Genomic DNA, 23,896 nt, shown 5'->3' on the forward strand with positions numbered 1-23,896 from the left:
ACCCCCAAAAGTAGTGGCCTAATCTCCTTCAGAATTACTATCATCTAGAAGTGCTGTGAGAATGAGCAAAGTGAGCATAATGATTAGAGTTGTTTGATGTATTTTAAATGAAAATTGTACGCCAACAAAAATCGTTCTGGATGCGATTTCATTTAATTCAGAACTGAATTACTTTTTAATTTAAAACTGGATTTCTAAACGCCAGTAAAAACAAGTGATGTCACGTCAATACAGCACTTCTCAAACAGCGCAAGACCCCAGAAGTCTCTAAGTGCATTTATAAAGTGTCATGAAGTTATTTATGACACATGTGGTTACAGTATTAATACAGTCTTCTCTGATGAAGACATACTGAACAAACCCTCACACTACACAAGCATGTATCATTATCTACTTGTCCACTCTGCAAGCAGGTGAAACTGTTTTCATTTAGTTTCATAAGACCCTGACCACAGAACTCTGGACATTTTTCCAAAGTCATAATCCTGGAATATGTTGAGTGTAGCAAGCTTTTTGTGGTTTGGCTGCTATGAGATAACAACATTCCAACCACTGGAAAGCCTTTCATTGGTAACTGTATGCAATAATGCCGAACAAAATTTCCAGTGACATTACATTTATTTATAGTTGTCAGACATGATCTGCAGTGAGCTTGGATTACCTGGAGAATGAGTAACAGCACCATTTACCAGAATGTGTTACAAAAACCCATGTTTTAAAAAGAATGTATACACTGAGGTCTTTCATTTGCATTCTGTAGATAGCAATCCGAGGTGATATGTAGCATCTATAATGGATAAGAAGAAAGGAAATTAAACCCATATTGCATCTCTAAATAATCCAATTTCTAAATCCTTCCAGATTCATCAGGTTTTTGAGGACTTGAGTTAGATTTTGAAGTCAAAAACTGGTTAGTGATCTGAAAATGCTGATGGGAGATGAATGTGGAAGGAGATTGTGGAGGATGTAGCAATTAGTGACCTGATCAAATCAGATCAACGGGCAGACTCCCAAATCTGGACTAACCAACGGGGGACTGTTAATACTGGAAGTTCAACAGTCTACTGGCAAAAGTGGAACCTGTCAATAAGGGTACAGCAATGGGAAGGAACCTCAATATGAAGGTGTTCTCTGAAGACAAATCTCAAACTTACAATAAATAGTTACCAGGCTTTCAAAAAGAATCTGTCTATAGAGTGGCCTGTAGCTACAGCTGTAACCTTTGGTATTTGCGACTGAGGAGAGGAGGTTATAGGATTTATAGGAATTGCTGGCCGTCCCAGCTCTCTCTTTGGAAGGCCATCACTGTTGGCCAAACGACAGCCTTGTCAGTTTGCCATCTGAGAAAACTCCGATCAACGTAATTTGCCAAATTACCTACCAACTGCTGGCAGACAGGTAGCTGCCATAAGCAAATCCACCGATCATCCACCCACCAGCACCATCCTTCAGAACGCACTGTAAGTGGAAATATCTTGGCATTGTGATATTGCCAGTATTTTCACTTCCATTTCTTTACAAAAATCCAATAGCCCATTGTACCATATCTTTTGGTGATCAAGTGGGAATTTTACTTCAAGAATTTGCGTGCCCTAAAATTTCTATGATGTGGAGGTGCCGGTGTTGGACCGAGATGGACGAGGTCGGAAATCACACGACACCAGGTTATAGGCCAACAGGTTTATTTGAAATCACTAGCTTTTGGAGTCTTATTCCTCCTTCAGGCTTAAGTGAGAGAGGCAGTATCGGAATTTAACAGTAAAAAATTAGAGGGTCATACTATTGATTAGGATGTATTAAACAAACCAAAGATGCTGTTAAATCTTTAATCAGTTAAAATGTTTTAATTGATTAATTTGTACATCCTGCTCTTCGGGGGGTCATTTTGCCTTTGACCAATGGAGTAAAATGGGAATGAGTAACTTGACAGACTGCGTCTCAGCTCCTCCCATTTTCATCACTATTTGTACCATCAGAAAAGATATAAAATGGGAGGGATATCCCACTATTACATCTCAGAATACTTAAGGAAGTGGCCGTAGAAATAGTCGCTGCATTGATGGTCACATGGATTGAAGGTTAGCTAATAAAACACTACTATTTAAAAAAGGTAGTAGAGTGAAAACAAGGCGGACTAGCTGAAATTAATCTCAGGGAATGTGTTAGAATCAATTATAAGATATTTAATAGCAGAATACTTGGAAAACCTGATAGGATCAGACAGAATCAGCATAGATTTATGGCAGAGATATCAAGTTTGGCAAATCTACTGGAATTTATGTGAATGTAACTAGTAGAGTTGATAAAGGGACCCAGTGGATGTAGTTAACTTGGACTTTCGGAGGCTTTGAGAAGAAATTAGCCCCTGAAAGTAAATGATATGGAATTCAAGATTGTGTCCTCGCATGGATAGAAAACTGGTTGGTAGACAGGAAATAAAGAATAGGAATAATTGGATCTTTTTCCAAGTGGCAGGCAGTGGCAAGTGCTTGGACCAAGCTATTCACAATATTTGTTAATGATTTAAATGATAGAACTAAATGTAAGACCTCCAGGTTTTCAGGCAACACAAAACAGAGTAGGTGGGTAAACTGTGACAGGATGCAGAAATGTTTCAGTATGGTGTGGACAAGTTTAGTGATGGGGCAAATTGAGTATAATATAGATAAATGTAAGGAAAGGGAAGGGAAATTATTATCTAATCGCAATGGATTGGGGAAAGGGGAGCTGCAATGATACCTCAGTATCCTTGTACCACAGCTACTGAAAGTACACATACAGATGCAGCAGAGGATAGAGAAGGCAAAATGGTATTTTGGGCTTCATAGTGAGAGGATTTGAGTGTACGACCAGTCTTGCTGCAATTGTAGAGGATTTTGGTGAGACCATACCTGGAATATTGCAAGATAATAAAATGTAAGGCTGGATGAACACAGCAGGCCAAGCAGCATCTCAGGAGCACAAAAGCTGACGTTTCGGGCCTAGACCCTTCATCAGAGAGGGGGATGGGGGGAGGGAACTGGAATAAATAGGGAGAGAGGGGGAGGCGGACCGAAGATGGAGAGCAAAGAAGATAGGTGGAGAGGGTGTAGGTGGGGAGGTAGGGAGGGGATAGGTCAGTCCAGGGAAGACGGACAGGTCAAGGAGGTGGGATGAGGTTAGTAGGTAGCTGGGGGTGCGGCTGGGGGTGGGAGGAAGGGATGGGTGAGAGGAAGAACCGGTTAGGGAGGCAGAGACAGGTTGGACTGGTTTTGGGATGCAGTGGGTGGGGGGGAAGAGCTGGGCTGGTTGTGTGGTGCAGTGGGGGGAGGGGATGAACTGGGCTGGTTTAGGGATGCAGTGGGGGAAGGGGAGATTTTGAAACTGGTGAAGTCCACATTGATACCATATGGCTGCAGGGTTCCCAGGCGGAATATGAGTTGCTGTTCCTGCAACCTTCGGGTGGCATCATTGTGGCAGTGCAGGAGGCCCATGATGGACATGTCATCAAGAGAATGGGAGGGGGAGTGGAAATGGTTTGCGACTGGGAGGTGCAGTTGTTTGTTGCGAACTGAGCGGAGGTGTTCTGCAAAGCGGTCCCCAAGCCTCCGCTTGGTTTCCCCAATGTAGAGAAAGCCGCACCGGGTACAGTGGATGCAGTATACCACATTGGCAGATGTGCAGGTGAACCTCTGCTTAATGTGGAATGTCATCTTGGGGCCTGGGATGGGGGTGAGGGAGGAGGTGTGGGGACAAGTGTAGCATTTCCTGCGGTTGCAGGGGAAGGTGCCGGGTGTGGTGGGGTTGGAGGGCAGTGTGGAGCGAACAAGGGAGTCACGGAGAGAGTGGTCTCTCCGGAAAGCAGACAGGGGTGGGGATGGAAAAATGTCTTGGGTGGTGGGGTCGGATTGTAAATGGCGGAAGTGTCGGAGGATAATGCGTTGTATCCGGAGGTTGGTAGGGTGGTGTGTGAGAACGAGGGGGATCCTCTTGGGGCGGTTGTGGCGGGGGCGGGGTGTGAGGAATGTGTCGCGGGAAATGCGGGAGACGCGGTCAAGGGCGTTCTCAATCACCGTGGGGGGGAAGTTGCGGTCCTTAAAGAACTTGGACATCTGGGATGTGCGGGAGTGGAATGTCTTATCGTGGGAGCAGATGCGGCGGAGGCGGAGGAATTGGGAATAGGGGATGGAGTTTTTGCAGGAGGGTGGGTGGGAGGAGGTGTATTCTAGGTAGCTGTGGGAGTCGGTGGGCTTGAAATGGACATCAGTTACAAGCTGGTTGCCTGAGATGGAGACTGAGAGGTCCAGGAAGGTGAGGGATGTGCTGGAGATGGCCCAGGTGAACTGAAGGTTGGGGTGGAAGGTGTTGGTGAAGTGGATGAACTGTTCGAGCTCCTCTGGGGAGCAAGAGGCGGCGCCGATACAGTCATCAATGTACCGGAGGAAGAGGTGGGGTTTGGGGCCTGTGTAGGTGCGGAAGATGGACTGTTCCACGTAACCTACAAAGAGGCAGGCATAGCTGGGGCCCATGCGGGTGCCCATGGCCACCCCCTTAGTCTGTAGGAAGTGGGAGGAGTCAAAAGAGAAGTTGTTGAGTGTGAGGACGAGTTCCGCTAGGCGGATGAGAGTGTCGGTGGAGGGGGCCTGGTCGGGCCTGCGGGACAGGAAGAAGCGGAGGACCTTGAGGCTTTAAGGACCGCAACTTCCCCCCCACGGTGATTGAGAACGCCCTTGACCGCGTCTCCCGCATTTCCCGCGACACATTCCTCACACCCCGCCCCCGCCACAACCGCCCCAAGAGGATCCCCCTCGTTCTCACACACCACCCTACCAACCTCCGGATACAACGCATTATCCTCCGACACTTCCGCCATTTACAATCCGACCCCACCACCCAAGACATTTTTCCATCCCCACCCCTGTCTGCTTTCCGGAGAGACCACTCTCTCCGTGACTCCCTTGTTCGCTCCACACTGCCCTCCAACCCCACCACACCCGGCACCTTCCCCTGCAACCGCAGGAAATGCTACACTTGTCCCCACACCTCCTCCCTCACCCCCATCCCAGGCCCCAAGATGACATTCCACATTAAGCAGAGGTTCACCTGCACATCTGCCAATGTGGTATACTGCATCCACTGTACCCGGTGCGGCTTTCTCTACATTGGGGAAACCAAGCGGAGGCTTGGGGACCGCTTTGCAGAACACCTCCGCTCAGTTCGCAACAAACAACTGCACCTCCCAGTCGCAAACCATTTCCACTCCCCCTCCCATTCTCTTGATGACATGTCCATCATGGGCCTCCTGCACTGCCACAATGATGCCACCCGAAGGTTGCAGGAACAGCAACTCATATTCCGCCTGGGAACCCTGCAGCCATATGGTATCAATGTGGACTTCACCAGTTTCAAAATCTCCCCTTCCCCCACTGCATCCCTAAACCAGCCCAGTTCATCCCCTCCCCCCACTGCACCACACAACCAGCCCAGCTCTTCCCCCCCACCCACTGCATCCCAAAACCAGTCCAACCTGTCTCTGCCTCCCTAACCGGTTCTTCCTCTCACCCATCCCTTCCTCCCACCCCCAGCCGCACCCCCAGCTACCTACTAACCTCATCCCACCTCCTTGACCTGTCCGTCTTCCCTGGACTGACCTATCCCCTCCCTACCTCCCCACCTACACCCTCTCCACCTATCTTCTTTGCTCTCCATCTTCGGTCCGCCTCCCCCTCTCTCCCTATTTATTCCAGTTCCCTCCCCCCATCCCCCTCTCTGATGAAGGGTCTAGGCCCGAAACGTCAGCTTTTGTGCTCCTGAGATGCTGCTTGGCCTGCTGTGTTCATCCAGCCTCACATTTTATTATCTTGGAATCTCCAGCATCTGCAGTTCCCATTATCCCTGGAATATTGCATGCAGTTTTTGGCCTCTTTATCTGAGAAAGGATGTTCTGGCAATGAAGAGAGTAAATGGTTGATCTGACTGATTCCTCAGATGGTAGGACTGGCATGTGAAGAGACACTGGATCGTCTAGGATCGTATTCACTGGAGTTTTGAAGAACAAGGGGAGATGTCTTGGAGACATATAAAAGTAGAGCCCTCTTGTGGTGGAAAGACCTGGGTTCAAGTCTTGCCTGCTCCTGAGGTGTGTCATAACATCTCTGAACAGGTTGTTAAAATTTCAGGTTAGATTAAGCAAAAAATATAAGCTGATTAAATTCTTAGCAAGACTAGACTTGTAAATGCAGAAGGGATGTTCCCAGTTACCTGGAAGTCCAAAACAAGGGTCAGAAGGGTCCAGGCCCGAAACGTCAGCTTTTGTGCTCCTGAGATGCTGCTGGGCGTGCTGTGTTCATCCAGCCTCACATTTTATTATCTTGGATTCTCCAGCATCTGCAGTTCCCATTATCACTCATTCTCGAAGGATGCAGGGTTGCCCATTTAGGACTGAGATGGGGAGGAATTTATTCACCCAGAGTAATGAACCTGTAAATACTCTGCCACTGAAAGCAGTTGAAGCCAAAATATTGGTATTTTCAATAAGGAGTTAGACATAGTTCTTTGAGTTGAAGGGATCAAAGGGTATGGAGAGAAAGCAGGAACAGATATGGAATTGGATGATCATCTTTAATGGTTGAGTAGGCTCATAGGGCTGAATGGCCTACTTCTATTTTCTACCATTAAATGAATCTGCTTTCCATTTTGTCTTTTGCTGCTCATCAATATCGCAACAATTCCCTGATGTGATCAGCTGGCATGTCAAATAGAAAAGAATTAAAGTTCAACGAAGTCACAATTTAACCATTCAAATGTCGAGACATTGACATAACAAGAGTTAGATGCTAAGATCACCATAAAACAATTAAAGATGTGAAAGAATGACCTTGTCTTCCAGCTGTTTGAATTCAGTCAGGCCCAGGTGTTGTGAATTTTGTTCTGATTAGAACTGTTGACGCTTAGCATGGAAATTGTTTGTATATTTTGAGTAATGTTCCTTTTTGTTTTGTTTGACAGGTTGCTGAATGCCAACAAGATTAACTGTCTGCGAGTAGATGCTTTTCAGGATCTCCATAATTTAAATCTCCTCTCTCTATATGACAACAAGTTACAGACCATTGCCAAAGGCACTTTTGCACCTCTGCGTGCTATCCAGACTCTGTATGTATTTCTTCATAATGCCAGCTACATGGGAAAGTTGGATTTTGTTGAGATGTGAAAATAGTGTATGAAATAATTCATGATATTTATACATTTTTAAAATGCAAAGGAGAAGAGAAAGTCCCACCTCTTGGTCCCCTCTGAGATATGCACTGAACTAAGTCTAGGCTTATATAACCTCAACTTCTGGCAATGTTTCAGTTTACCTTATTACCTTTTGAGAAGTAATCATCCCCTAATTATAGGATGGGTAATAGGTAAATTCTGCCCCTCCATAGTATGGTCCATGTAGCACAAAGGAACTGTGCAGTCTATTAAAGCATGGGTATGTTCCCCAACAGGTTTCTGGTTTTCCAGAAAGTTGAAAATTAGACACAAGTGCAAATTACAAATTCCAGTTTAACTAATTGCAATGAGTAGATTAGATTAGATTAGATTCCCTACAGTGTGGAAACAGGCCCTTCAGCCCAACAAGTCCACACCGCCCCTTGAAACATCCCACCCAGACCCATCCCCCTATAATCCACTCACCCCTGAACACTACGGGCAATTTAGCACGGCCAATCCACCTAGCCTGCACATCTTTTTGGACTGTGGGAGGAAAGCGGAGCACCCGGGAGGAAACCCACGCAGACACGGGGAGAATGTGCAAACTCCACACAGACAGTCGCCCGAGGCTGGAATCGAACCCGGGTCCCTGGCGCTGTGAGGCTGCAGTACTAACCACTGGGCCACCGTGCCGAGTAGAGAGAAGTAATATTGTTTCATGTTCTGTCGGCAGTTTTCTTTGGAATCAAAAATTAGTGCAACGCATAATAAAACCTTTGGAGAATTGAGTCTGTAGTACTTTGGAGAACAAACCAGTCAGCTTGACTGCCCAATTCTTACTTCGTGACCATGCAATTATTTCTGTTTCAAATGCTACCAGTTTCCATTTGAAGAAAACAGTTGAATATCTCTGCCCTGAAGGAAAGGGGGATGAGGATATGAACCCAATCTAGCAAAAAGCATCATAATGATCTGTGAAATCTTCAATAGATATGGAAAAAAGAAATGTTTAGATAAGATGCAAGTGGGTCCATTACAGGCAGAGTCAGGAGAATTTATAATGGGAAGTAAAGAAATGGAAGAGAAAATGAATGATTAATTTGGGCAGAATCTTACAGGGCTGTGATGAGAGTGTGGTAGAATCAGTTGGGAAATCCGGCAAGGACTATCTCAATGTCAGGAGCATCTTATTGCATTGATTATGCTTTTGTTAGGCAGCAAAGTGAGTTTCTCAAGGCAGTATTAGGTTAATACTTAAGGGGACTTATTGTTTGTTAAACACCTCATTGACAGTCCAACTTGCCCCTTCAATGTAAGGCTTTCATTTTTACTAAACACATCCAACATCTTGACATTAACATGGAAATCAGAGCAAGTGCCGAGAAAATTGAACATGAACTCACTCCAAAAGACTTCCCTGTTTTGGACCACACAGTATCTCAGGGCACATCAGTGTGCTGCATCAATCTCATACCTACACCATATGCCAGTAGATAATACAGCAAACACACCGCATGTGCAGAAAGCAGGCAGCATGCGTCCGAATCTTGGCAGAGTGGCACTCGCCAAAGTTCGTGAAAATATTGGTTAGTCAGAGAGTCTGGGCATAAGAATTCAAGGCCATCTTCTGATGCTAGTCCAGGAGATGGACCAGGGTCAGGTGCCCAGTTTGGGTGTGCTCACTCAGGCGGTATGTGCTTCTTTTGGACTGGAGAGTAGGTCACAATCAGTCAGCCTGAAAGCTGTTAGGTCAGGGACACATCAAGTCTTTGGTCAGGGATCTGGGGACTTCTCTTCTGAGGCTAACAAGGTGTAGAGTTGGATGAACACAATAGACAATAGGTGCTGGAGTAGGCCATTCGGCCCTTCGAGCCAGCACCACCATTCATTACGATCATGGCTGATCATCCACAATCAGTATCCTGTTCCTGCCTTATCCCCATAACCCTTGATTCCACTATCTTTAAGAGCTCTGTCTATCTCTTTCTTGAAAGCATCCAGAGAGTTGGCCTCCACTGCCTTCTGGGGCAGAACATTCCATATATCCACCACTCTCTGGGTGATGAAGTTTTTCCTCAACTCTGTTCTAAATGGCTTACCCCTTATTTTTAAACTGTGTCCTCTGGTCCTGGACTCACCCATCAGCGGAAACATGCTTCCTGCCTCCACAGTGTCCAATCCCTTAATAATTGTATACGTCTCAATCAGATCCCCTCCCATCCTTCTAAACTCAAGAGTATACAAGCCCAGTCGCTCCAATCTTTCAACATATGATAGTCCCACCATTCCGGGCATTGATCTTGTGAACCTAAGCTGCACTCCCTCAACAGCAAGAATGTCCTTCCTCAAACTGGGAGACCAAAACTGCACACAATACTCCAGGTGCGGTCTCACCAGGGCCCTGTACAGCTGCAGAAGGACCTCTTTGCTCCTATACTCAATTCCTGTTGTGATGAAGGCCAGCATGCTATTAGCTTTCTTCACTACCTGCTGTACCTGCTTGCTTGCTTTCATTGACTGATGTATAAGAACACCTAGATCTCGTGCTTCCCCTTTACCTAACTTGACTCCATTGAGATAGTAATCTGCCTTCCTGTTCTTGCCACCAAAGTGTATAACCACACATTTATCCACATTAAACCGCATCTGCCATGCATCCGTCCACTCACCTAGCCTGTCCAAGTCACCCTGTATTCTAATAACATCCTCCTCACATTTCTCACTGCCCCCAACTTTGTGTCATCAGCAAATTTGCTAATATTACTTCTAATGCCTTCGTCTATATCATTAATATATATCATAAACAGCTGCGGTCCCAGCACCAAATCTTGTGGTACCCCACTGGTCACTGCCTGCCATTCCGAAAGGAACCCGTTTATCACTACTCTTTGCTTCTGTCAGCCAGCCAATTTTCAGTCCAACTCAGTATTTTGCCCCCAATACCATGTGCCCTAATTTTGTTCACCAATCTCCTATGTGGGACTTTATCAAAGGCTTTCTGAAAGTCCAGGTACACTACATCCACTGGCTCTCCCTTATCCATCTTCATAGATACCTCCTCAAAAAATTCCAGAAGATTAGTGAAGCACGATTTCCCCTTCGTAAATCCATGCTGACTATGACCTATCCTGTTACTGCTATCCAAATGAGCCATAATTTCATCTTTTATAATTGACTCCAGCATCTTTCCCACCACTGACGTCAGGCTAACCGGTCTGTAATTTCCTGTTTTCTCTCTCCCTCCTTTCTTGAAAAGTGGGACAACATTTGCCACCCTCCAATCCGTAGGAACTGGTCCTGAATCTGTAGAACCTTGGAAAATAATTACCAATGCGTCCACAATTTCTAGAGCCACTTCCTTAAGCACCCTGGGATGCAGACCATCAGGTCGCGGGGACTTATCAGCCTTCAGACCTAACAGTCTATCCAACACCATTTCCTGCCTAATATAAATACCCTTCAGTTCGTCCATTACCAGCGGTCCTTCAGCCACTACTGCATCTGGGAGATTGCTTGTGTCTTCCCTAGTGAAGACGGATCCAAAGTACCTATTCAACTCATCTGCCATTTCCTTGTTCTCCATAATAAATTCACCCGTTTCTGACTTCAAGGGCCCGATTTTCGTCGTAACCATTTTTTTTCTTTTCACATACCTAAAAAAGCTTTTACTATCCTCCTTTATATTTTTGGCCAGTTTTCCTTCATAGCTCATTTTTTGTCTGTGTATTGCCTTTTTAGTTATCCGCTGTTGCTCTTTAAAATCTTCCCAGTCCTCTGGCTTCCCACTCATCTTTGCTAAGTTATATTTCTCTTTTATTTTTATACAGTCCTTAACTTCCCTCTTCAGCCACGGCTGTCCCCTTAGGATCCCCTTAGGATCTTTCTTCCTCTTTGGAATGAACTGATCCTGCACCTTCTGCATTATATCCAGAAATACCTGCCATTGTTGTTCCACTGCCATCCCTGCTAGGGTATTGTACCACTGAACTTTGGCCAGCTCCTCCCGCATAGCTCCATAGTTCCCTTTATTCAACTGCAATACTGACACTTCCGATTCTCCCTTCTCCCTCTCAAACTGCAGATTAAAACTTATCATATTATAGTCACTACCTCCTAATGGCTCCTTTACTTTGAGGTCCCTGATCAAATCCGGTTCATTGCACAACACCAGATCCAGAATTGCCTCCTCCCTGGTAGGCTCCAGCCAAGCTGTTCCAAGAATCCATCTCGGAGGCACTCTACAAACTCCCTTTCTTGGGGTCCAGTACCATCCTGATTCTCCCAGTCTACCCGCATGTTGAAATCTCCCATAACAACTGTAGTGATACCTTTGTGACAGGCCAATTTCAACTCTTGATTCAACCTGCACCCTACCTCCTGACTACTGTTTGGGGTCCTGTAGATAACTCCCATTAGGGTCTTTCTACCCTTCGAATTTCTCAACTCTCTCCATACTGACTCTACATCTCCTGACTCTGTGTCCCCCCTCGCAAGGGACTGAATATCATTCCTCACCAACAGGGCTACCCCACCCCCTCTGCCCAATAGTCTGTCCTTTTGATAGCACGTATAGCCTTGAATATTCATTTCCCAGGCCCTGTCCACTTGAAACCACGTCTCAGTTATCCCCACAACATCAAACTTGCCAACTTCCAACTTTGCCTCAAGCTCATCCACCTTATTTCTTATGCTTCGTGCATTTATATACAATATTTTTAATTTGTTTCTCCCCTCACCCTTCCTATCAATCCCTATTTCACTTGGCCATACTGTACGATCCCTTCTTGAGTTTTCTGCTCTGTTGATTCTGTTGTCCTTCTTAACCTCTCTTATTCTCACTTTCCCTTTAACTTCATTCTTAAATTTCCAGTTTGGCCCCTCCCTGCTCTCCATTACTTAGTTTAAACGCGCCTGTGTTGCAGTGGCAAACCTGCCTGCCAGAAAGCTGGTCCCCCGATTACTAAGATGCAAACCATCCCTCCTGTACAATTTATTCTTACCCCAAAACATACCCCAGTGATCCAAGAATTTAAATCCTTGCTTCCGACACCAGTCCCTCAGCGACACGTTCAGGTCCATTATCTCTCTGTTCCTGCCCTCTCCAGCCCGAGGAACTGGAAGCAAACCAGAGATAACCACCCTGGAAGTCCTGCTTTTCAGCCTTCTTCCGAGTTCTCTGAAGTCCCGCTGTAGAATGCTCCTCCTTTTCTTCCCGACATCATTAGTGCCGACATGCACCACCACCTCTGGGCCTTCACCTTTACCCTCGAGGATTCTCTGCACTTTATCAGTGACGTCCTGGATCCTGGCACCAGGAAGGCAACACACCATCCTCAAATCCCGCCTGTTACCACAGAAACCCCTGTCAGTCCCTCCCACAATGGAGTTCCCTATTACCACAGCTCTCCGTGATGTCTGACTTCTCGGCTCTGCCTCTACAGCAATTTTTGACTCGCAGACCTGTCCACCTCTCGGACTGGCAGTGTCATCTGTCTCGGCAGTTTTCAAGACAGTCAGCCTGTTTACAATAGGTGCTTCCCCTGGGGTCTCTTGTACTTCATTCATGTCTTCCTTTGTCATCGACATCCCCCTTCTCTCTTCAGGTATCCTCGGTGTAGTGACCTTGCTGAAGGTCCTGTCCAGAAAATTCTCATTCTGTCAGATGAGCCTGAGGTCTTCTAGTTCTTTCTTCAGTGCTGCAACATGCTCCTTCAGAAGCTGAATGTGTACACACTTACCACAGCTATAGGAGCCAGAAACATCATCAGTGTCCCTGACCTCCCACATCATGCATGCAGCACACTGAATCAGCTTGACAGTCATGTCTTCACCCTCTTCATCAGTGGCGTAACCTCCTCACTGAGCCTCTTCACCGAAAACTCTCACTTTACTCACCAGGCACTTCCCTCAGCCCTTGTGTGTTTGCTGTGAGTCTGTGGACTCTTAATTAGGTTAGACGAGGAGGGTGGGAGGGAGGCCCTACCGTGTAGGACCTGGGGCTGAGAACACACCTACTTAAATAACGCTCCACTGCAAAACGGACCCGCTGGCTTCGAGGTAAGTACTTAAATAGCACTCACTTACCTTCCCAACTGCCTCTCTGCCCTGACCTCATGTCCGCCCGGCTCGCGCTGCTCTCCGCTGCATCAGGCCATGCAGCATCTTAGGAGCAGGAAAGCTGACGTTTTGGGCCAAGACCCTTCATCAGAAGGCGGGGGGGAAGGGAATTCTGAAATAAATAGGGAGAGAGTGGGAGGTGGAACGAAGATGGATAGAGGAGAAGAAAATGACTGTGACCACTGGCAGGATATGTGATTTGACATAAATGGGAGGCGGTTGTAAGTTCTACTGATGTGAGGACTTTTAGAGGGAAACAATATTACACAAAGATCCATGCAGTGAACAGGACACAAACGTACAGAGCCCTAAACCCTGACCATCCTAATGTATTGGCTCCCAGGTGCAGCACGTTATGAAGAAGGTAGATGAAATGTTAGCCATTATTGCAAAAGGTTTTAAACACAGAAAAAGTGAAATCTTGCTATGATTATATGAGAAGTTTGTTTAGACAGTACCTGGAGTACTGTGTGCAGTTTTGGTTTCCTTATCCCAGGAAGGATATTATTGGCATAGAGGGAATATAGTGAAGACACCCCAGAATCTTTCCTGCAATGGAAGGACTGTATTATAAAGAGAGATTTATCAAACCAGGCCTGTATTCTCTAGAGTTTCAAAAAACGAGCAGTGATCTCATTGAAAATGATGAAATACTGAAAGGAATAGATGGGATAGATACAGGTAAGATGTTTCCCCAGGTTTGGAATGTAGAACTAACGAGTACAATTTAAAAAGAAGGGAATGATATTTAAGATTGGAATGAGGAGTTTTTTCTTGACTCAGAGAATTGAATTCTTTGTAATTCTGTCCCACAGAGGGCTATGAAAGTTCAGTCTTTGAGTATATTTAATTTAAACATTTTTTGATCTTATGGTTGGAAATTTCAAATCACCCAGTTTAAACCCCCTGAGCTCGCTCTTTGACCTCTCTGTGAACCATTTGTACAACTGCCTCTGCCTGAGATGTCACCTCACATTCCAAAAATATTAAACCCTTCTTTTTACTCTGTCTGTTGAGCCTTCACATTACTAAATTAACCTGGTACAAGCTTTAATCCTTACATTACTCAGCTTAACATACTTTTAAAGCGACTCCTCAGTCCTCAATATAGTGTGGAGCTGGATGAACACAGCAAGCCAGGCAGCACCAGAGGAACGGGGAAGCTGACATTTCGGGTCAGGACCCTTCTTACTTCTGAAGAAGGGTCCCAACCCGAAACAACTGCTTTCCTGCTCCTCTGATGCTGCCTGGCAGGATGTGTTCCTCCAGCTCCACACTGTGTTATCTCTGACTCCAGCATCGCCAGTTCTTACTATCCCCTCAGCACTCAAGATGCTTTTACAGATCTCCATCATGTTTCCCTACACCATTGGTTCTTACATGAACAGTAACTTTTGGCCAATCATCCTCTCTTTCCAGTACTTTTTCTATCCTAATTGTTGTGTCACTTGCCCTAACGCAAATAAGGCAATGTATCATTCAGAACGCTCAGAAACAGCTACAGAAAAGAACTTCTAATTCTCATCAGACAAACCCGAAAAATGACCATAAATGTTTTCTTCTCTTTATAATCATACTTACCTCTTCCTTCGGAAACCACTTGGTTTCATGGTATCGCTCATAATTTCAATTTTCAAGAATTATTTCCTTAGTTATTAATACTGGGTGTACATGAATAATGCAGTTTTTACATCTCTGGTAATGAAAGCAATGTACGCCCTCAGAGCTTCAGTCTGTCTTGAATAATTCAGTAGGAAGCATTGCAGTTCTGCCATTTCTCATCTACCCAGGTAATAAGTGGTTTTGAATGTGATACAGGACCGACAGCCACTGTAGCAAATACTAAATCGTACATTGTAAATTCTTAATGTATTGGGGCCCCAGTAAATGCATTACAGCTGCAAAGAACAGTTGGAATATTAGCTGCTTTACCTCTCCCTTTGAAGAGCTCTTTGCACTGCTGTTCTACATTCTTTTGACAGAGTCAATACATTGTTTTGACTCGTCTATTTTTGTTGTTGTTGTTTGTCTTCATGAAAGGCATCTGGCTCAGAACCCATTTATTTGTGATTGTCATCTGAAATGGCTTGCGGACTATCTGCACGCAAACCCCATTGAAACAAGTGGTGCCCGCTGTAGCAGTCCTCGCCGCCTGGCAAACAAGAGGATCGGACAGATCAAGAGCAAGAAGTTCCGCTGCTCAGGTAATTGGATTGTTTGAACTTTATTATTTATTTATCTAGTAAAATTTATTGCACTATCTTGACGTGGAGTGCCCCTCATACGGATTCTGTGTTACTATGAATTGTTAAAGCTGTCAGAAGCTTTTTGACCCTTTTGTTTCCGACTCAATGATAACTGCAGTGTTTCAGTCTCGTGCTGATTGCTTTGCTTTTTTTTAAGTGTTGACGAGTTGCAACCTGTGGATTTAGTATAATAAAAACTGCTTCCTTTTCCTTCGGCTGCTAACATTCAGGTGCATCTCTTCTGTCTTTTCTCTCTCTCTCTCTCTTTTTTTTATGTTTATAGCAAAAGAACAATATTTCATTCCAGGTAGGTTTACTTTGCAGCAGAACTGACCAGCTCTGGATTTCTCTTAGGATTTGGTGGAGTGTTGCATGCTGTAGCAATTGGGTGAAACTCCCCAATAGACAGTGATGTAGTTTCTTCCTCATCCTTCAGTAGTTGAATCTGCTCCTGCAAGGAGATTTGCATGAAACATTTTAATCCGAGTAACTAAATCCTTAAGTCAATGTTTCTGTGTGTCAGCTATGCAGTCGCCATGCGTCATTGTTGTTTTATTGTTCTCCGATTCTATTCCCACTTCTAGCCTTAGGTCGCTATTTATTGGACATAGTAGCACATTATTCTTTCCTGTCTTGACGGCCTTAAACATTTGTTGTCGCATTTTGTACATTAAAGCTTCAAAAAGTTTTTGTTCGTATTACTTGGAAATGGGCTGGGGTAATCGCCGGTGGCTGGAGGAGAAAAACTAATTACAACATTATCTCATCCCCTTGCTGCAACTCCATTGCTAGACAAAGTTCAATTTACTTTATGTAGTAGTTTGGAAACCACAGTCATCACATAAACCAGAACGAACCACTGTGTATGCTCCACCCTTAAACTAAAGCACTTATTGCTGTGATAAATAAAATTAAGGCCCAGTTCAGAAAACAGAACATTTCTTTGGAAATCCAGAAAACTGCACACCGTTTGTGAAGCTGTTTGAGTTATGTGTTCTTGGATTGCTGTTATGCTGTCAGAATCTTGGAGCTGCTTGGGAGGAGGAATGGTTTTCAAGAACAACAATAATTTGTGTTGATATGGTGCTCAAAGTGGAGGTACATGACTGAAAGTATTCCAGAGTTGCTGTCCCAGAGAAAATGGGGACAGAGAGAAAGGAAATTTCATGAGAGGTTGTCAAAAGTTTTTGTCTGCAGAGGTAGATTTTAAGTAGGGTCTTAAAGGACAAGAGGGATGTCAGGAAACAGTAAGGCTTGGAGCAAATTCCCAAATTTCCATCTGCCACATGATGTTTGAGGACACAATTACCAATGGAGTGTTGAAGGATAAGTTATGGTGTAAGGTAAGCTGAAGGCTTTAGGTCCGACTATTTAACTGAAAAAAAATTGGCTTATCCAACACGGAACTTTGGACCCTGATCTGAGCTTCAGTTCAGTCTTCTTACTGTAACAAACTATCTATTTCCAGCTCAGCAACATCCCCTGACTTCATTCTCTGCCTCAGTCCAACAGCTGGTGAAATCTCCATCCTTGTCTTTGACATTGCTGGATTCAACAATTCTCTTGCTCCACTGGTTGACCAGCTAATGATATAATCAAATAGCCCATAGGCTATTACAACTCTATAATTTATAGTGTATATCTATATCCTAGATTGAAAGAAAACATAAGACAGAAAAAGTGTTTGGAGAGAGAGAGAAAGAGAGAGCATCCTTCATGAAGATAGAAATGTTTAATCACAAGGGATTCAGGGTGAGCTTGCTATATGGATACAAAATTGGTTTGATGGTAGGAAACAGTTGTGGAATGTGTTCTTTTAGACTTGAGGCCAATGACCAGCAGTGTTCCACAGGGATCAGTACTGGGTCCACTTTTGTTCCACATTTGCATGAGAATATAGTAGGGGTGATTAGTAAGTATGCAAATAATACAAAATTGGTGGTATAGTGGACAGTGAAGAAGATTAAATTACGAAAAGATCTTGATCAGTTGGGTCAATGGCTGAGGAGTGGCAGATGGAGTTAATTTGGATAAAGGAAAGGTATTGCTTTTTTGATAAAACAAACAAGGGCAGGACTTATACAATTAATGGTGTGGTTCTGGCTAGTGTTGTAGAACAGAGAGACCCAGGGGTTCAGGTATGTAGTTCTTTGAAATTTGCATCACAGGTAGACAGGGTGAATAAGCCGATGTTTAGCGTGGTTGCCTTCATTGCTCAGATCTTTGAGTATAAGAGTTGGGACACCATGTAGAGGTTGTTAATGATGTTGGTGAGGCCTCTTCTGGAATACTGGTCACCCTGCTATGGGAAGGATATTATTCCATTGGAGAGGGTTCAGAAAAGATTTACCAAGGTGTTGCTGGGAACAGACGGTTTGAGTTATAAAAATAGGCTGGATAGACTGGGACTTTCTATATTGGAGCACAGGAGGTTGAGGGGTGACCTTATAGAGATTTATAAAATCATAAGGGACATAGATAATATGAATAGCAATATCTTTTATCTAGGGTGGGGGAGTTCAAAACTAGGGGACATATTTTTAAGCTGAGAGGGGAAGTTTTAAAAAGGACATGAGGGGCAACTTTTTTGCACAGAGAATGGTTTGTGTGTGGAATGAACTGCCAGAGGAAGTGGTGGATGCAGAAATAGTTATAGCATTTAAATACATTTGGATAATACATGAATAAGAAAGATTTGGAGGGATATAGGCCAGACACAGGCAAATGGGATTAGTTTAGTTTGGGAACATGGAGTAGTTGGAGCAAGGTGTCTGTTTCCATGCTGTGTAACTCTATGATTCTACAAAGCTTGCTGGGAGATTGGCATAATAGCAGAGATAGAGTAAGTGTAAAATATTGAAGAGCAGATGGTTTCATGCTGGTACAGTGGAGTAGAACACTGACCTTCTTCTTACATTGTTCGACATTCCTTCAGCTAGCCAAGACCATAATGATCCAGATGGCAATCTTGGATCAGGCTGGCATGGTCTTGTGTTGTGGCTTTCTCTGCTGGGCTTGGGGAAGAGGATGTCTCACATCTGCCAGAGGGTGTGAGGTAGCTAGTTAATGAGATGCCTTTGGTAAGATATGGCAAGAAATATCACTGGACCTCACAGTGAGAATCCTACCAAAAATCAGAACAAAATTTGCACTTCGCAAAAGAAAGTTAAGAATCAGCTTTACAGAATAGGAGGCCATTTAAACCATTTGACTTGTACTTTTAAACCAAAAAAAAAGTCATTGGACAAAATTCAATCAATAATCTCAGTGACTGAGAGAATCACTTGAGGCCTTTTAAATGGATTTAAAGGAGAAATTAGTTAGTGACTGTAACTGTAGTCACTGTGAGGGATGACAAGTTATCAGATTTAGTTTCAGTCTAAGAGGGCCACAAGTTGGAATAAACAACCCAACACGCTGTGCAGAGCCCAAAATTCGATCCGTTCATTGAAGAAACATCAAATGTTGCTACGATTTGGCTGAAGCACAGAGAAAGCCTGCCCAAATGCCAAAAAAAGCAGGATTCAACATTGCCTACTGTAAAAAAGATTGTTCAAAATATGGGTAAAAGCAGCATCACACAGACAGCAATTTCCCAGCAGGATGAGCTGAGTGGTATGGATCTGGTTGATATGGGAAACTTGAAGTAGGTCTGCAAGAAGCAGCAGCTTCATCACCGTCAAACGGTGAAGGAGTCCTGCAAAAGGAAAATGTTGAGGGAGAAAAAAGTGGATCAAACAGTCGAGATAAAGTTGAAGATATTAAATGAACAAAGCAAAAGATGAAGATCACATTTCTATTTGAGGTTAACAAGAACCAACACAAATTCTGGATGATCGACTTGAAGATGCTAGGGTTTGAAAGAACATTTAAATTCAACACAGGAACTTGTTTCAGTACTGGCTGGCAGTTTCCTGTGGAAGACGCCTGTGAAAGTTCAACCTGCAAACTTAAAACATCAAGGTCTGGGGCACAGTAGGTTGCTAAATTACTCCACAAGTCAGTCCTAAAGGAGGAGATGTCAGTGAGACACTGTACATGCTGAAGAATCAGAATACTTCATAATGAAGCACAAAAACATGTATTCAATGCGTACTCTTGGAGAGAGCGGATAGAATACCCTGGAACAAAAGCCAGAGAGAACTTCAATAAAAATCTCAAGACCTATTCAGAGGTTGAGGAAAATTAAAGCCGGAATATTACATAACTCTGCAAGAAGATGTTATGCCTATCCGCTTACACAGGGAAAGTTCTTCATTCTCTAATAGAAAAAAATGACATGTCAGGCAGCCAACCTGATAGAAAGTGGGATATCGTGACAGAACTGACACAGCCATGCTCAGGGCTAGTAATTGTTTCTAAAACAAATGAAGACTTTTGTGACTCTAACTCAGTCAAACAGAGAATTAGGAAGATAAATCCATCCTATTTGGTCAGTTGACAGTTTGGTCAAATTAATAAGAACTGGTTCTTTATTAAATTAGACTCAAACAGTGAATTCTGGCAGATACCCCTAAACCACGAGTCAGGATTGTTGACTGCATTCATTACTTATAATAGCCTTCCTTCACCAGGCATTCTACACTGGACTATTTTCAATGTGGAATATTATGAATTCTGAGGGGAAATAGGGGACCATTTACCACATGGAACTATTTTGGTGTATGTCAGAAGATAAAAGAACATGGCCAGAGGATTAGCGAAGAGTTATGGGGGGCACTATAGAATTCCAGCCTTACACTAAGCAAGAAATGCCATATTATAAGAATGACAATCACATTTTGAGACACATACTTTAATCCAAGAACAATGCATTACTGTGAATCCAATGAAGCTGAGGGCCATAAGTGAATTTCCAGCACTGAAGTGTGCAAATGATTTACAGCACTTCTTAGACTTTGTGAATCAAGAGGGTGGAATTATCCCTAACTTAGCCATTCTCTAACAACACATGTGAACTTTTGAAAAAAAAGCCAACAGTGTATTAGAGTTAGGAAAAGTCTGCATGTTTTAAAAGGATTAATGAGAAGCTATCTTCACACTGATGCTTTAGTTTATTATAATCCAGACCTATTAACTGTAACAGCCAATGGGTGAATTATTCATAAGACTAAGAACAGATCTTATCCACGTACAAACTGATGGAGCAAAGAAATGTTTCAGGTTGAGATAGAAACTGAAGTTCACAACTATTGAAAAAGAAGCACATGCAGTTATATGGGATGCGAAAGGTTCGCAGGCTACCTCATGAGATTGAAAATGCAAGTTGACATGGACCATAGCCTTTGATGATGTTATAAGGATCACATGAATATAGAGGAGGTCACAAAAATACCACTAAGAATACAAAGATTTAGACTTTGACTGTTTAAATGTGACTACATCATCATCTATGTTTCAGGCATAGCTGGGAACATCTGCTTGGTTTTAAATGGCAGCAACAGATGAAACAGAAAAGACTTCATTCTTATAGAAGAACTGGAGTCCTATTCTATAGCAATAACCAGTATTCTACAAGGAACTGAGTGAAAATGCAAAGAAATTTGTGGTGCTCAAAAATCAGAATTGGGGAGCGCGTAAAGTGGTTGAATTGCATTCCTGCAGATCAAACACTGAGGAGGCTTCATGAGCAAGAACAGCACTTAATTGTTGTGGAAGACTTGGCTTACTATTACTGTAGTATGGCCACACCAAAGACAACTAAGTTAGAGATTCTATAGAGACCCCCAAGTAAGACATTTAAGCATCACAAAGTGCAGAGCAAGAATCCACTGGTCAGGACAATGAGCAGACCTTTCAGGAAAAATAGAAAATTTCATCTTGTCATGTCACATATGTATTTGAAATAATCAAATGTCTAAAGTGTCATAAATTGAGTTAAAATTTCAAGAAAGGACATGGGAAAAGCTAGCAACAGATTTGTTCACCTTCGAGGGAAGATTTTATTCAGTTGCAGTAGCCTATAATTCAAGGAGCAAGATTTCATCCAGCCACAGTGAGCAGAGAGCTGGAAAATATCATTGCAATGCAGTTTCCCAGAAAAACTAATAATGGACAATGGACCTCAATTTATGTGTGAGAAATTCAGAAAGTTCACATCAGACACAGGTGTCAACCAAGTGACAAGTTCTCCACTCCAACTTAATTCAAACAAAGAAGTTGAGAGAGTGATCAAAACATAAAATCACTGAGTCAAACATATATATTGAGAATTAGCTGTACTTATTTACAAAGTAATGCTCAATGATTGTAATAGTATGTTAATGATTACAATGGCTACATAAATAACAAAAAAGTAAAGTACTAGAAATATATAATACAAAAGCAGAAAGAAACTTGGGGAGAGTTATAGTTTAAAGGAATATTGAAATTGTGATGATGTAATGGATACCCTGGTAGATTGAAAGAAGACATAATATGAGAAGAAGCTTGGAGACAGAGATCTTAAATGATGCACTAGAGAGTTCTATATTTAAGGTGCAATGTACAGTTGTAAGTAAGAGTCTGGTATGGAAGAGCCTTATTTAAGGATAAAACACCAACAGTCTCAGGCACACTATATGTGTAGACACCCACAACTCAAGGATACTACCAAGAAGTATCCTGGTAGCAATATTAGTTTAAAGAATATAATAAAGTTCATCCAGCCTCAGTAAATTTCAACTCATCCAAAGCCCTGCTGCCTTCATCCTATCCAACACCAAGCCTATTTAACATCACCTCCTGCTCTTCTCACTGTCAACTGATGCACTCTCAATCTATGCACTGTCAATCCCCCAAAATCGTAAATTTAAATTCTCATTGTTTCATTTAAATCTGTTTCTAATCTCAAATTCTAATTCTTCTATTCTTCTGACCATCGTCTCCATTATACATCCTACACATGCTTCACCTCACCCCATGAGGTTTTTTTTCCCCACCACAGGGACCATGGATTTAGCCAGTCCTGGTCTGTGGTCTGAATTCCATTCATTCCCTAAATCCGCGCATTTTAATGGTTTAAAAACCGTCTTAAATCATATAAATTTCCAAGCTTTTGTCTTTATTTTGTTTAATATCTCACTTTCCTGGCTCACTATCCTTTTGGTTTACTACTTTGAAGTGTCTTGGGACACTTTTCCATGTTAAATTTGCTATATACATGCACACTGTTGAATTGACAGAAGCTCTGCCATTGTTGGAACTATTTTCTGAGATGAACTGCAGAGTAATTTAAAACCCCTGAAGAGAAATATTTTTTGTCTGAGTTCCCTTCAAGGATACGTTTATTAGAGAGTTCCTACTTGGGAAATAGTTTAGTTTTAGGTTGGTAGTTTGCTGGGATTTTGTTAGAGAGCTGAGGAAAATGCTTCAATAGCACTTTGCCTTTTAATTTTGTAAATATATACTTTTATTTCTGCATCAAAATCTGTCATCTATGAATTGTGGAGAAGAAACTTTCTGTTGATTCATGATAGGTCCATTCCACAATCATCTGGAGAATTGCTACAATCTGCTTAACACTTTGTGCAGCTAACTGCTTGAGACCTTGATGTGAAATTCTCTCAGAGATTGTCTAGCAATGAAACATCCACTGATGCATTGAGGAATGAGAGTACATTCTACAGCATTGCAATAGGATGCAAAAAGTCTTGTATTTATACAGTTCCTGTAATAACCTCAAGATGTTGCAAAGCATTTTTCAGGCAATGAAGTACTTCTATTGATATATGGTCACTGTCACATTGTAGGAATTTGCACAGTCTCCTTTTTCTTCTTGTTCCCTGAGGAGTAATATTGACCAGAAGACCAATGATAACGCCCCTTCTCTTGCCCAAAGTACTGTCACATTATCTTCCACAGCTCACTCAAAAATTGGGCACCCCTGACAGTGCAGTACTTCCTCTTATTATGGACAAGCAGCAGTGCAGCAAGTTTTATACATTATGCTCACAATACCATACAGCATTTCAACAATATATGTTGCCATAACAAGCTCTGAAGGGAATTCAGCCCCACGTGTTTTTAACCACTGCTGCACAAGTGTGGATGCACCGAGCAGACAGTAGGGATGAATCTGTGATTGCTGATACTCCATGTGACTGGCAGCACTTGAGAGGAATCTGGTTTTGGAAAATCACAGTCAATCCACCTACCACTTCCCGAAAAAGTTTGCCTGTAAACTAGACTTACTGCAAGGAGTGCTGGATGTGACATCACCTCTAATTCCATTTTCAAACCTCAGGCAACTATGTAGCTGAGTTTTTGTTGCTTTGGTTAGTGAAGGCTCCATGTTCCCATTCAGACTTACATTGTAACTTGCCAGCTGTTTTCCCTCCTAACCCACATGTCATTTGATAAACTGTGGTATGTCT

General features: G+C 43.1%; 1 protein-coding gene across 6 annotated transcripts in view; it reads left to right on the forward strand.

Moving 5' to 3' along the window:
* The window catches only part of slit2 (slit homolog 2 (Drosophila)), a 448,496-nt gene that overhangs the window by 316,591 nt on the left and 108,009 nt on the right, over positions 1-23,896 (forward strand). For 4 of the 6 annotated variants that reach the window (XM_048546634.2, XM_059646918.1, XM_048546670.2 and 1 more), the window contains exons 13-15: positions 6,988-7,131; positions 15,337-15,500; positions 15,826-15,849. In XM_048546634.2, the coding sequence (XP_048402591.1) occupies positions 6,988-7,131; positions 15,337-15,500; positions 15,826-15,849 (332 nt within the window). The remainder of the gene's footprint in view (positions 1-6,987; positions 7,132-15,336; positions 15,501-15,825; positions 15,850-23,896) is intronic. The other 2 variants (XM_048546661.2, XM_048546699.2) reach the window with 1 other exon arrangement.

This window comes from Stegostoma tigrinum, chromosome 1 (genome assembly GCF_030684315.1).
Source record: "Stegostoma tigrinum isolate sSteTig4 chromosome 1, sSteTig4.hap1, whole genome shotgun sequence".
Lineage (NCBI taxonomy): Eukaryota > Metazoa > Chordata > Chondrichthyes > Orectolobiformes > Stegostomatidae > Stegostoma > Stegostoma tigrinum.